Source organism: Pristis pectinata, chromosome 1, assembly GCF_009764475.1.
Source record: "Pristis pectinata isolate sPriPec2 chromosome 1, sPriPec2.1.pri, whole genome shotgun sequence".
Classification (NCBI taxonomy): domain Eukaryota; kingdom Metazoa; phylum Chordata; class Chondrichthyes; order Rhinopristiformes; family Pristidae; genus Pristis; species Pristis pectinata.
This window is the reverse complement of record NC_067405.1, coordinates 115,757,221-115,772,661: the sequence shown is the minus strand read 5'-3', so window position 1 is coordinate 115,772,661 and position 15,441 is coordinate 115,757,221. Positions and strand designations below refer to the sequence as shown.

The 15,441-nt window shown below is 41.2% G+C and overlaps 1 protein-coding gene across 1 annotated transcript in view; it reads left to right on the top strand.

Moving 5' to 3' along the window:
- Positions 1–15,441, top strand: part of frmd6 (FERM domain containing 6) — a 108,891-nt gene that overhangs the window by 37,052 nt on the left and 56,398 nt on the right. Inside the window, exons 2-3 of the mRNA XM_052025443.1 lie at positions 14,005–14,267; positions 14,955–15,045. Of these exons, the coding sequence (XP_051881403.1) occupies positions 14,169–14,267; positions 14,955–15,045 (190 nt within the window). The 5' untranslated portion in view covers positions 14,005–14,168. The remainder of the gene's footprint in view (positions 1–14,004; positions 14,268–14,954; positions 15,046–15,441) is intronic.

The following is a 15,441-nucleotide window of genomic DNA, read 5'->3' as shown; positions in this document are numbered from 1 at the left end:
CCAGTGTCCCTTTGGGTGTCTCCCCAGTGAAACAAGCTAACAGCCAAATGCATTTATGTGTATTATCATGGATAAATAATCTTGCTCTTTTCATAACTCGCATCCAATTTATATTTTTGTGCGAGGTACCAAAATGCTGCTTGTCAAAACAAACAAAATGTTCATAGTATTTTGGGAGGATTGTTAAAGGATGTCTTATTGTGAGCAGCTTGCACTCAAGTCAGGGTTATGCAGTGAATACTGAGCACTATTAATGAGGTATGTGAAGGAAAAAGGTCAAACCATTTGCTGGCTAGACAATTTGGGAATTTTTTATTGTGCTGTGTTGGAATGTAAAAGTTTTTTTGGCCGCCTGAGTGGAAATGTGAATTATTGCGAAACAAAAGCATTTTAATTCAGTTGCACTGTATAATGAAGCTGAAAGAAAAATATAATGAAGATATAACACTGTAAGGTTGAGAAACAAAGGCATTTTAATATGCATCATAAATGAAGCTAAAAGATAAAGATGATGTAACACTGATATTAGGGTCTTACTGAATTTGAGATGGCAAGTAGCTCTGCAAATTGCCCAGCACTTGATTTAAAAATAGCTTATTGCATTCAGGGAACCATAAAAATAATTCTCACATTTTCTCCCCTGTTAAGCATAGGTTGTATAAAAATAACTCTTTCCTTCTGTTATCACGTGATGTTTCTCCCCTGGCAGCAGACCTTAACAGCAAGACCCAGCAGGAGAAGCAGTAGATAAAAGCTGAACTGCCATTTAACAATAGCTGCTTCAGATTCTCAGAATAGCTTTGTTTCTGTTTCTGTTCAAGTTGTATTACTTCCGAGATAGAACAGTTTTGAGTTTAATTAAGTCAACGCAGTTCTATGCTTTGATCGTACTATTAGATATTTGCAAGGACTAAAATGCCATCAAGGTATTTAAATATTCTCAGTTCTGCATTGGTTAATATAGTTACTACAGCTAATTAAAATGGTCAATCTGTTGAAGTAAATATAGAATAAAGACAAATTGGAAATTAATATATATGCCTGCAGCCCAGGAAATTGAATTAGTGTGGACCATGAATTCTGATGTATTGTCAGAGGTTTTAACAATGTAGTTTGTCTATTTGTGTGGTTTTGATAACTTTTACTTGGGGGGCCAAACGTCACTTACTAAACATAACTGTTTTAAGCTGAAATTCACTGACTTGCATCTGACTATGTATCTATTCCACATCCTGCCCATTTCCTCCACCTCATCATTGACTAAATGTGTCTTACCGAAGCTCATCTGCTGCTAAGTGTCATCAACACCTGTGTTACATTGGGACTTTGCTATTCCCTGGTACTCCTAGATGGCCTCCATCTCTACCCTGGGTAAACTGTGCTCGTCCAAAACACTTCTACCTGCATCTTAATGTGCACCGAACCCCATTCACTCATTCAATTCCTCTGTTTACTCAGCTGCCTTGGTTCGATGTTCAGCAAACTCTCAAGTTTCTACTTATCCTTGTGTACAAATCCTTCCATGGCATTAATTGCACTGTCTGTATAGCTTCCTCTACCCAATAAGACTTCAAGGTCTCCCTGTTTCTCCAATTCTGGGATTTCATGCATCTCTGGTTTTGAATGCGCTAACATTGCTGCTCACACTTTCAAGCTACCTCAGCTTTGGAATTCCATCCCTACGTCTCTCCACTTCTGTAAAATGCTCCTTCGAACTTGCTCTTTGACCAAGTGTTTGGTCATCTGTCTCCATAACACTTCGAGGTTCATGTTTGATTCATGATTCTCTCTTGATGGTTTGCAGTGTGAAAGGTGTTGCATTAATACAGGGGCCTGGAAATTCTTCCATGCTGGGAAAGGTGCTGCACACCAGATCAATGCATACTTTTTCTGTGGGCCCACTGCTGCAAAGTTCTGTTGCACATAAGATCCATGGCAATGTGCACAATAGAACGGGCCCTGTACATTTAACATAGATAAAGGCCTGTTACTTGCTCTTGGTGTTAGAGGAGAGCAATCAGAATTGTGCTTGGGTGAGTGTTAGGTGGCACATGGCCAGAAGGAGAGCTGCTTGTAAATGACTAAGGGAACTCATCTGTTTGTTAATGCCAACACAGGGCATAGATAATGTGAATGGTGTATTCTAATTTTCAAGCATTGATATCCCTCACTTTGAAGAGTAAAAACTTTACAAAATAATCTGCTCATTGATAGTTGGAATATGTAATGTAAATTACAAGTAATCACAATGTGGCCTAGGAATTGTCATATTGTGCACCATCAGATAGAATGTTATCAGAAAACATAAATGCGTGGCCCATGCTGTCCACAGGCCACACATATGTGAATACATTTGGAGTTCAGACCTGTGACTTGCTTTTGATACCACTGTTCTTGCTTGGATTCTGCCTGTGTTAGCACAGCAGGTGCACTGAGCATTCTGAAATATTTTGGCATCCATTCATCAAAGGTACAGATAAGTGCCCAATCATTTTCACTTCTTGGATTATCTAGCTATTAGCAAGATTAAGGGCAACCGCATGGGAGCACCTAGATCAACCTGTCCTGTGAGTTTCTTCTCACATTAGGTAATTGGGTAATTTGAGAAACATTGCCAATTTGCACGTAGTTTCAGGCTGTGGGATTGCGTGACCTGGAGACAGAGTTCAGGCACAGATCCCAGAACTGGAATGCTGGTGTGATGACCCACCACACCACTCAATGGCAAGCTGAAAGTGCAACTAACAAATTACTTAGTGTCAAACAGTTAATAACAACCTATGCCCACCCTAATAACAAGTTGGAGAGGATCGGAGGTTAAAAATGAAAGATAAGAAAATGTGACTCCAATGACCACATTAATTACATGGAACAAATGACCCCCTCCTGCTCCTATTTGTTTGATTTATAGTAAATCAAATCCTGTAAATAAAGCACAGAAACCCCTCCCTATAAAGTGTAGATGATAAACAAGCATTCACTTTGAGATCAAATAATAGATTTCAACTCTGACACTCCAAGACACCCTAAGATTCATCTACAACAGCTCTTGTATGAAATTGAAGATCTTGGAAGCATAAGGAGCAGTAACAAATCATCTGTGTAGAAACTGCAGGCTTGTGACCTATCCAGAAGATGGACGTGGGCCCACGAGTCAGGCACAACTGGCAGGACTGACAAAAGAGCAAAGTGTATCCTTTTCATAACTTAGATAGATTGGAGCATGAAAATGTGAATTAACACCTTGGCAGAAGAAATGCAGTGAAGTAGTTTTGCATAATTTAACAGGGAAGGGAATTAAATGTAAATGTTTATTGGAAATCCCCTGCACAAAATGACATTTTAAAAAAAAGTTTAAAAGGAGCATAAATTTGATTTCAACTAGCTCAATAATGGATGCAAGGTAACAGAATCAGAATTTGAACCAGTAAAGTTGCACAAAATTACTTTTTAGCCGAGTGTATAGGTTACTTCCATCTGCATCTTGCAGTGGATGTGGTGCCATCAGTAGGATTATCAAAAGTAAGTGTAGTGGAGTGACCAAAAGGATGCAGTATAGTTATATGTACCCTGCAGATATTCTGGTCAAAAGCATGTGATTGTTTTAAAAAAAGAAGCTATATAGGAGTGAAATGTAAACAAATAAACATGGTGAGAAATACTGTTGAACGTTATTTCAGATGAGAAAAATGAACCAATTTAAAATGTTGAAAATTCAAGGCATGATTATACCAGGGGAAACCAGTAGACTCCACAATGAATAGTTAATTCAAAAAGTAAATAAAAATAATACCTTTCCAGGGGTCAAGTGAAGAAACAGAGGAATTCATTTAAATGAGAATGTGACCTTATAGTAGGGATGTACAACTTTTAATGTTAAGTTGATCTGGCAGTGCATTCAAAAAGCTAATCAGAAAAAGTGAGTCAGAACAGTGGAATACAATTAATAGAAGTTGTGCTTACAATATGCTGATTTTTTTTTAAAAAAAGCACTTTGGGGATTATGTTCAAATTTAGAGGAGCCCTTGTGTGTCTGTGACCACTCAAAATTCAAAGTCTAGGGACCCACCAATGCCTCTTATTCGGTTTTAAGAGCACAAGGTAGCAAGTCAAAACCAACACAGGCATACATGACATTAAAAGGCCATTCAACCCATTGATTCTATGCCTGCACATAGGAATTCCATTCCCTCGCTAATATTTCCCTATAACCTATTCTTCTTATATTCCTATCAACTACCCCAGATTTGTATACTCGCATACACATGGGGCAACTTACTGAGACCAACTAATAACAACTGAAGTGCATTAACAACATTTTAAAAGGTACTTGGACAGGTACATGGATAGGAATGGTGTAGAGGGATATGGGCCAAACGTGGGACTAGCTTAGATGGGAATCTTGGGTCGGCATAGATCAGTTGGGCTGAAGGACCCATTTCCATGCAGTGTGGCTCCAATTAACCTACCAACTCGTGTATCTTTGGGGCATGGGAAGAAGCCAGAACATCCAGTGGAAACCCATGCAGTCACAGGAACAACTTGCAAACTCTACCCAGACAGGATTGAACCTACGGCATAACATTGGTATCACCCCAGTGCTACATGCTGGACTTTCCAAGGTCAGTGGAAGGACACTTTGTTTTCACATGGAAGCTGATGGAAAGCTCTGCTGTGAGTCCATCTTTACCTATTCCATCCAGCCAGAAAACCAGGTGACTACAGGTTGCTGTCCTCCAAGAGACAAACTCTGGTCACCCTCAGCTCACTGTGTAAGAGTGTGATTAGACAAAAAAAGTGTCATTTCTTCATGGATCCTGGCCTTGAGTCCCATTTCTAATGGAGACTACACTCCTCGGTATGATTGAGCTCATTTGACACAAAGACCTTCCATAAATGGGCCATCTTCCATCTGTGCCAGACAAGTGGGATCTTCCACTGGAAAGTGTTGCCACTGTGTACCTGTTCCCCTTAACAAACTTTGATGTAAGAATTGTGGATGGAGGGGTTAGAAGACTGCCTTATCCAGGCAGGATGAGGCACAGCAGAGCATTGCTCCTGTGGGTTCTCTTGCTTTCCTGACCTAGCTGTGTTTAGATCTCTGAAGCTCCAATGACCTTTGGGACCCATTATGTTGACGATGCTGCTGGAGCACCACATCAAACACTTATTCAAGTTTAATTGTTTCTGGTACCATGCAAATTTCTACCTGTATGCCAGCAACTTTCTCCTGAGACTAAATAAGGAACACAGTCCGTGTTCTAACCAACTCATGGACTATCTCCAGAGAGAAGAAAGAGTCCAAATATTGGTGGGTTGCTGTCTGCTTTTCTATTTATTTCTTTGATCTATGGCTTTGGAGATATATTGCTGAGAGAGAGGTTTGATTTAGCCTCCTTTATTTCCTTATGGGTCCCAGTATCCATAGGTGTAATTACAACATTATTTGTGGTTGAGCCTTTCATCAACCAGAAGCAGCATTTCCACATCCTTGTCTGAAAACTAATTGTCACTTTCTAGTTTGCAGTTCGTTGGCAGTGCTTTGGAAAGTGACGTCAATGCAGGATCATGGTTCCTAGCTACTGGATATAGTACCATTTTCTGCACCCTTGTTCAGTTCTCGATTGGCGTGATACTCCTTCCCCTTTTAAATCACATGGCCCGACACCACCCTTAGTTCACTGACTTAGTGTGGAATTGAGTGTTCTGTTGCCTGAAAATGGATATAAGGCCTTTTTGGTGACAGATGAAGATGAGAATGTTGTCAAATGGATTGTGAAATTTGGGATTATTGGAGTTTATCTCACCTATGTGGGAAAAGTTGGTGTCATTTTACAATGCTGATGATTTGTCTCTCTCTTGCTCAAGCTGAGATTCACTGAGAAAGTTTCCTTGTCACTTACGGTGTTCCATGATGTTTTGCTGTGAAACTGTTAAGAATGTTTAGAATGCATGTGCCACTTGAATAATGCAGCTTTAAACGTAATTGGATGCAAAATACAGAACAATAACCGTCAGCCATCCCTGGTCTGTGGGTGGAATTCTTTCTGTGGTCAATATTTGCATGTGTTATGTGGATGAATTACATTTGAACACAACTACATCCTTGGTGTGTGCACAGCTGATGCCTGCACTTTGAATTAGATCCTCTTTGTGTATGCTGCTCACTTATACACAGGCTCTTGGGCATGTGTAGTGACAACAAACAGCGTGCAATACACACCTTGCACACAATTCAGTTAATATGTTAGAGGCCCATGGACACTGCAGCCATTCACACAGAAGTGGGCCTTAACCAGAGAACTGAGGCCTGCTATGGCCTTTACTATAGGAACCATTTTGAGAGGGGCTGTGAGGTCAAGGTGCTGCTATTGAGGTCAGAGTGTGGGTTTGATGAGGAGAGTGAGTGAGTGACAAGGTAAGTTATTTTTATCTTCTTCCTTAGTCGAAGGGACTGTGGATAAAGGATATGGAAGCTAGGGCAATCGTATTCTCCACCTGCTGGATGTAGGAGGTCAGGAATAGTTCTAATGCCCTTGGTGACTACACCTGCATGATGTGGGCCCAGCTGTGGCACCTGCCAGCCCACATAGGACAATTGGAGCTGTGTTTAGACTCATCCAGGATGTACAAAATATTTAGTAAGTTGGTCATGCTGCAGGCACAGAAAGAATGGAGATGGGTGACTACCAGGAATGGCAGAGAGTGCAGTAGTCCTGTGGCCATTCCCCTCTCAAACATGTTTCCCCATTTTGGATACTGTTGGGGGGTGGGGGTAGGAGGGAATTCCTCTCGGAGGAAATCAGCAGCCAGGTTTTTGACACCACGGTTGGCTCTGATTCACAGCAGGAGAGGGAAGAGTCTGGAAGAACAGTAGTGGTGGGGGATTTGTTAGTGAGGGGAGCAAACAGGTGCTTCTGTGGATGAGAATGGGATTCCAGAATGAAATGCTGTCTCCCTTGTGCTGAGGTCAGGGGTGTCTCGGGTCAGCTACAGAATGCTCTGAAGGGGAAAGAAGAACAGCCAGAGGTCGTAGTACACATTGGTAAGATAAGGTATCTTTATTAGTCACATATACATTGAAACACACAGTGAAATGCATCTTTTGTGTAGCGCAAGTGTCAACACACTTCTGACACCAGCAAAACATGCCCACAACTTCATAACCTGGACGTCTTTGGAATGTGGGAGGAAACCGGAGCAGCCAGAGGAAACCCACGCAAACACGGGGAGAGAGGGATGATGTCCTGCAAAACAAGCTTAAGGAGTTAAGCAGAAGGTTTAAAAACAGGATTTCTTGGATGATAAACTCAGGATTACTCCTGTGCCACATGATAAGAGTAGAAATAGGAGGATAGGACAGATGAACATGTGGCTAATGAATGGGTGCAGGAGGGAGAGTGCTCCAGGTACTTGGATCATTGGGATTGCTTCTGGGATAGGTGGGTCCTGTGCAAGAAGGAAAGGTTGCACCTGAACTTAAACTTGGGGGACAGCAGCAGTGGGGTTGGCGAAACAATGTCTTTGCAGGGAGGTTTGCTCACACAACTCGAGGTTTGAAGCTAAATTGATGGGATGGGAAGCATAGTAGCAGTACAGCAGGTGGGGAGAAAAATGCAGAGGATGAATTGAGCAATTCCAGTGGGTAGAACAGACAGAGGAAGGTTAGGGAGCATGGGAAGCCTGGCTGGCTCAACTGCGTTTACTTTAATGCAAGGAGCCTCAAATCTAAATCAGATGAGTTTAGAGCATGGATCAGCACTTGGAATTATGATATTATTGCAGTCACAGAAATGTGGTCAAAGGAAGGACAGGACTGGCAGCTTAATGTCCTGGGGTATAGAAGTTTCAGACTTGATAGTGGGAGATGCAAAGGAGGAGGGAGAGTTGCATTATTGATTAGGGAGAACATGACAGTACTTTGAGTTGTACAACACAGAAATAGGACCTTCAGTCCACCATGTCTATGCTGACCCTTCAGCCCATCGACAATAATCCTATTTGCCCATATTAGGACTGTATCCATGTATGCCTTGTCTTTTTAATGTCTGTCTACAGGTTTCTTAAACGTAGTGATTATATCTGACTCCTCCACCTTCTGTCAGTGAGTTCTAAATAATAACTATTCTGTGTTTTTAAAAATAAAAACATGTACCCCTTAAATTCCCTTTTAAAGCTTGTTCCTCTCACCATAAACCTGCGCCCTCTTGTTTTTGATATCTCTGCTTGGGGAAAGAGATTCTGACTCTCTACATTTTCTATGCAGTTTATAATTTTGTATGCTTCTGTCAGGCCTCTGCTTCCTTTGCTCCAGGGAAAACAAATTTAGCCTATCCAATCTCTGTCCATAACTAAAGTCCTCCAATCCAGGCAACGTCCTAGTGAATCTCCTCTATTCTCTCTCCAGCACGACATCCTTCCTACAGTCTGGTGACCAGAACCGCACATAATACTTCAAGTGCAGTCTAACCAGAATTCTGTAAAGTTGCAATGTAACATCTTTTATATTCTCTACCCCAGCCTATGAAGATGAGCATGCCATATATCTGCCTCACTGCACTATCTACCTGCATTGTTACTTCCAAAGATCGATGGACTTTAACCCCAAAGTCCCCCTGTTCATCAACATTCCTTAGTGTCCTGCCTCCTCCAGTCAATCCAAGTTGTTAATATGTTGATATTGCTGTCAGTCTTGTTGCATCTTGAGCATCCTCCCTGGTATTTATTGCCTTTCCTTAAAATCTGTCATTATTATGCCACTCCTCAAAAAAAAACACCTAAGCCTCCAGATTGCCATCCCATTTCCAAATTTTCTCACTTCACTAACCCCTTGAATGCACCATGGCCTTCCAACTCTATCCTATCTTAACCAGGTTTCTGCCCTTATTACAGTACCAAAATAGTTCTTAAAGCCATTTAATCACTTCTTATGTGATTGTAGCAAAGGAAATCTGTACCTCCTTGTCCTTTTCAACCCTCTTGTAAACTTTTATATAGTTGACCACACCATCCTTCTCCAGTGTCTCTGCTTCATTGTCCAGCTTGGGAGGAAGCTCACATGCCTTGCTCCAGTCTAATATGTTGATTCCAAAGATGTACGGGTTAGGAAGTTGTGGGCATACTATGTTGGTGCTGGAAGCGTGGTGACACTTGTGGGCTGCCCCCAGAACACACTATTCGAAAGATGTACATCGAAACAGTGAAATACATGTGACTAATAAAGATACCTTATCCTGAGTCATGTTAAAGAATAATCAGAAATGGCTTTTCTCATTTCTGTGCCGTTAACCTCTGGATCTGTCTTCAATCCCTTCTGTTTCTCATCAACTTGCCCTTCACTCGCCTGAAAGTATTGCATTTAATTCCACATGTACACCCAGCTCTACCTTACCACCACAACACCTTGACCCCACCAGTTTCTCTTGTCAGATTGCTTTCCCAATTTACAGCAGAAAGTACTTCTTAGTAAGTTGGGGAAGGCTGAAGCTATTGTCTTTCGTTCTCAGCATAATCTCTGTTATTCTCTGACTTCCATCTAAAACTGAACTGGACAGTTTGAGCCTGAGGTGAGATTCACATCAGTGGTCTCCAACACCACCCTGCTGCACTTGCCCATATCTTCTCCACTTCCCACGCGTCCTTCCTCACCACCCCACCCCTCAACTGACACAACAGGGACACAGTTCCCCTTGTCCTCACCTACCACTGCATGAGCCTCCGTATCCAGCACATCATTCTCTGCAAGTTCTGCCACCTCCAACAGGATGCTTCCACCAGGCACATCTTCCCCTCACCCCCTCTCTCTGCTTTCCGAAGGGACCGCTTGCTCCGTGACTCCCTTGTCCACTCGTCCCTCCCCACTGATAACCCCCTGGCACTTGTGCCTGCAACAGCACCAAGTGCTACACCTATTCCTACACCTCCTCCCTCACCATTCAGGGTCATAGACAATCCTTCCAGGTGAGGCAGCGCTTCACCTGTGTGTCAGAGGGTGTAATTTAAGGTTATCTTTTTTTATATATAAGATATCTTTATTAGTCACATGTACATCAGAACACACAGTGAAATGCATCTTTTTGAGTAGTGTTCTGGGGACAGCCCGCAAGTGTCGCCACGCTTCTGGCGCCAACATAGCATGCCCACAACTTCTTAACCTATACGTCTTTTAGAATGTGGGAGGAAACCGGAGCACCCGGAGGAAACCCACGCAGTCATGGGGAGAACGTACAAGCTCCTTACAGACAGTGGCTGGAATTGAACCCAGGTCGCTGGTGCTGTAACGCGTTATGCTAACCACTACACTACCGTGCCTGCCCACCTTTATTGCATCTGGTGTAGCCTCCTGTACATCGGTGAGACCCGATGCAGATTGGGTGACCGCTTCGTCGAGCACCTCTGCAACAGCCAGGACCTCCCAGTGGCTACCCACTTCAATTCCACATCCCACTCCCATACTGACGTGTCTATCCGTGGCCTCCTCTACTGCCACATTGAGGCCAGGCGCAGGTTGGAGGAACAACACCTCATATTCTGCCTTGGGAGTCTCCAACCTGATGGACTTAAGATTGATTTCTCTAACTTCTGATATCCCCACCCATTTTTTCTTTTGTCCCCCACCCCTTAGTCTTCCCTTATTCCTATGACTCACTTCCTCTGCCTTGATGACCTGCCCATCTCCTGTCCTCTCCTCTCTATCCTTTTTATTCTATGGTCCACTGCCCTCTCCTACCAGATTCCTCCTCCTCCTCCTCCTCCAGCCCTCTGCCTCTTCCACCTGTCACCTCTCAGCTTAAGTCTTTTCCTCCACCCCCACCCACTATCTTCCCCCCTCACCTGGACTCGCCTATTCCCTACCTGCATGTACTCCTTCCTGCTCATTCTGGCTTCTGCCCTCTTCCTTTTCAGCCCTGATGAAGGGTCTCTGCCTGAAACGTCGACTATTTCCCTCCATGGATGTTGCCTGACCTGCTGAGTTCCTCCTGCACTTTTTGTGTATTGCTCCAGATACATCCAGCATCTGCAGAATTTCTTGTGTCACCACCTGTGCAATATTGCCCTACTCCCCTGCCTCTGATACTTAATTGAGCATCTGTTACCTCCAGATTTGACTATCCCAATACCTTCCTGGTTTGTCTTTGTATTATTCTCCACAAACTTGATGTATTATGCCCATATCCAAACTGGTTCCAAGTCCTGTTCACCCAGCCCCCTTGTTCACAGATGTACTTTGGCTCCTTGTTAAAGAAAGTCTCAAAATTAAAAATCCCACCCTTTGTTTTTAAATCTTTATGTGGCTTTGCTTTGTCTTATCTCCCGCATTTTTTTTGCAGTGCTAGAACACACCGATATCAGTGTTATTCTAATTCTAAACTCATAATCATCCCCACAGTTAATCACTTCTTCATTGCCAAGTTGCCAATTTCCCAAGCTGTAGACCCTCCCTAAGCCTCCACACCCTTTCTTTTGCTGCTTCTTTAGGAAGCTCCAAAGCCTGCATTGTTGATCAAGCTTTAGATCATCTCCCTTAATATTTCAGGGTCATATTTTGATGATAACGCACTAGTGAAATGCCTGTGATGTTTAAGCAGTAACATTAAAGAAAACGGTTGTTGGTAAAATGTAGGCATGAAATATCAATTAAGATGTGCACTAATACCAACGGGATGAAATATAGCCAACTAAGTTTATTTGACAAATTTTTGAATATCTTCTAATATACTAAAAATACTTGTTTTGATGAAAACGTATAAAACTAGATGAATGATATATAAACAAGTGAGGTTTATCTCAAGCATTATGGTAATCAAATCCTTGTTTTAAACCAGTATTTTGCAAGTTACAATCTCTCCCTTAGTCAGAACTGGTACAGCCAGTATTGTTATCATTTGTCTTTCTTAACCAAGACCATGAAATGGGATTGCAGTGTACCCGATTGTACTGCTTTGCATGAGTCAGCTCCAATGTTTGAGTCAGCAGAGGTTTGTGGATGCTGATATAAATAAGATATCTTTATTAGTCACATGTACATGGAAACACACAGTGAAATGCATCTTTATTACATAGTGTTCTGGGGGCAGCCCGCAAGTGTTGTCACGCTTCTGGCGCCAACATAGCATGCCCACAACTTCCTAACCTGTACGTCTTTAGAATGTGGGAGGAAACCGGAGCACCTAGAGGAAACCCACGCAGACACGGGGAGAATGTACAAACTCCTTACAGACAGTGGCCAGAATTGAACTTGGGTCGCTGGCATTGTAAAGCGTTGCGCTAATCGCTACACTATCGTGTCTACATATTGAAAATATGCACATGCTTACATTTTGAATAAAACAATGAAAGAAAGGGTTTACAATCCTACACTATTTCAAACCATCATTGTGTAAACTTTGCATTGGAGTGATTTTTACTTAAATCTCCAGAGGAGAGAGTTTGGAAATTCAGCAACACCCACTTCCTTAAAAGGTACAAGAGAGCATGTTGTATTTTAGATTTCACTGTAACATCTGCAGACAGTTTTTCCCAAAAACTTTGGGATATTTTGAAATAAGTTATGTAGCTGCAGTGACTTCTTAGGTTAGGAGCATACACTTCACAGATTATATGAATGTGACATGTTGTTAAAATTCTGCCTCCCACAGCCTGCAAGAGCATACGCATTTCCTTTGAGTTAAGGACTAAATAATATCTTTGTCAAATTCCTTTGGAATACAGTGTTAACAATATTTTAGTCTGTTTCTTTGCTTTCCTGTTTCCATTTTTGGAATTACTTAACATTTTGCCATATGGACATGCTAAAAGTATTAATATAATGACCTTGTGCAGGGCTAGGGTTGTGCCCTCAAACCTCAAAGGTTTGTCGGTTGTGATTACAAAATTATGTAGTTGGATAGAGCTGAATAAATAAAAAAAAACAACTGGAATATCTGGCAAACATGCTCATTCTTGATTGCTGCACTGTGGTGAAAATGAAACCATTTTCTATTTTTGTAATTGAGTTTCATTGTTGAGCTTTAGACATGGAAGAAATATATTGTGGAAAAGAATTTTTTTTTTTGGTTATTTGCTATGAGGCAACCCTGGAGGGACAGCTGTTCATTCTGTTGCATGAGGCATTGTGCTATTTTCTGCCCTGCAAAAGTACTTGCCTAGAAATTGGACTTTAGGCATTTTTGGTGCATTAATTAGTTACTGCACATAGTGCTGATGGTCTGTTGGAAGTCACAAAAATAATGCAAATTTGGCACGTGTGTGCTTTAAGAAATCATTTATCAGTGTTGCTCCCTTCTAAGACCAATCAAACCAATCCCATGCATTTCACAGATGGCAGCAGCTTTACAGACACGCAGCATCAGTACTCTTAAAGAAATGTGTCCATGGCAGCCTGTGGTTGAAAAGGGTAATAGGATATAAGAGGAGTAATAGTACAAGGGTCTCCTGGGGGTCTGACTATACAGTGAGTCAAAGGGTCATTCCAGTGTTCAATAAGTGGCTGCACTGAGTCGTAGATTGAGGGGTCTGTGTATTACACTTACCAGCTAATAGGTCTTTACAGAGGGGGCTGGCAATGATTTTTTTATATTCTGTCAAGCATAAAGTCCTTGGGAGTGGGGTGGTTGGGGGGAAGATATCAATGCATTTGATCCAAGTATCTAAATCGGGAGAACCCTTTTGCTTCTACATGCCCCTCCATTTTAAGCCATTCTCTAGGCAAATTCATAATATTGCCTTCTAAAGCAGAAAGGTTTGGAAATGCTGAAATAAATTTTCAAGATACTGATGGATTTGTTAAAGCATACTTGTGTCTTAATAGTGTAATTGGTCTTTCTATGTGTTGTATAGTTATTTTATGACGAGCCTCCAAATATGAACCATCCACAGCAATTGGGTAACTTTTCATTTAAATCAACAGTTCTGTCTAAGCTTGCCCAAGAAGTATTCTAATTACAGTGTAGAGATTGGCTGGCTTCTCTTTGATAATGTAGAACTTTTTTTTTCCTCCTCCAGCTGCAGGGAGTGTTATGACACATGAGAGTTGCCCTTCCTCTTGCGAGTGTATGATGAAGAGGATTTGCTTGCGACTATCTTTCATTACAGTTCAATGGTCTGACTTGTAATGTGAAAGATCCCTGGGGCACCTGGGAAAACCATCTGACAGCCTGCTTGGCGTGATGAGCAAGTTCACCTTTCAGAACAACAAAGTAATGCAGGACCGCCGGAGTGTTTGTGTCTTCCTTCCGAACGATGAAGCTCTCAACATTATTGTGAATGTAGGTTTTGTCCAATTTCCTTCTGATTGATATTGTTCCCTTAAATGAACAGCTAGACTAACATGAAAGTGAAATCTGCATGATATTTCAATACTGTGACGTTCTTTGATTGTCCCATTTGATACTTTATTTAATCCATTGTGCTCTGAAATATCAAAATAAAAATGAGTTGTTTATTCCAAATTCTTTCTGCCACTTGTTTAAACTTTGAACTTTGCCTAATGAATGTAGAGCATCCATACATCTACCGTTTTACCAAATGGAAGCATTGAAAGACATTTCTAAGCTGTTTATTTCTTTGGAAAATGTTTTAAATGGTTGAAGGTTGCATTCTTCCCCTCAAAACATTTTATGGTGAATAACTTTATTTAATCTTAACTATAGAATGTATTTAATGTATTAATTAATAAATTGATGGACAAAAGCTTAATCTATTAACAAAATTACTACAAAATTTGTTGCAATTTCCACTTTATTTGCTCTGAGAATGCATTATTTATTTTAAGGCTGAAAGCAAATTCACAGTCGAAGCATCCAGCTTGGAAAGGGTGGTGTTTTTTCAACATTTCATCTCAAAAAGGCATTAATATGTCATGCTGTGTTTCATTTTTACTAAGAAATCAGTGAATCTTAATGCTAAGAAACAGCCTTTGCTAAATTCCTTTCAAAATCTGTTTTTTTTTGTAGGTTAAAGCGTTGTGCCAAGAATTATTCATTCAAGTCTGCGACCTTCTAAGGCTTAAAGACTGTCATCTTTTTGGGCTCAGTGTCATACAAAGTAAGTGAAACGAGACTGATTTCAGTGTCCCCAGCAATGCAATTAAACATCATCAGCAATATAAATACCTTTTTTTGGAATCGTATTCAATGCCACATATTTATTCATATCCATGATTTTCAAATATTTATATTATGTATGGTATTTTCTTACTGTTTTACCAGGCTTGAGCCTTTACTTTCTGTTCTATTAGAAGTAGCATCATGCAAGCATCATTAAATTATTTAGTAACAGTTTAAGCAGTTGTAAATTGCTAAAGAACTAATAAACTGGGAATTAACGCCTGTTGCATCCCCTCAACACCAACCCCCCCCCCCTCCCCCACCCCTGACTCCAGGACAAAATAGGAAAAATTATCTGTTATTTCACTGCCTTCAAATTAATCCTAGATTTACT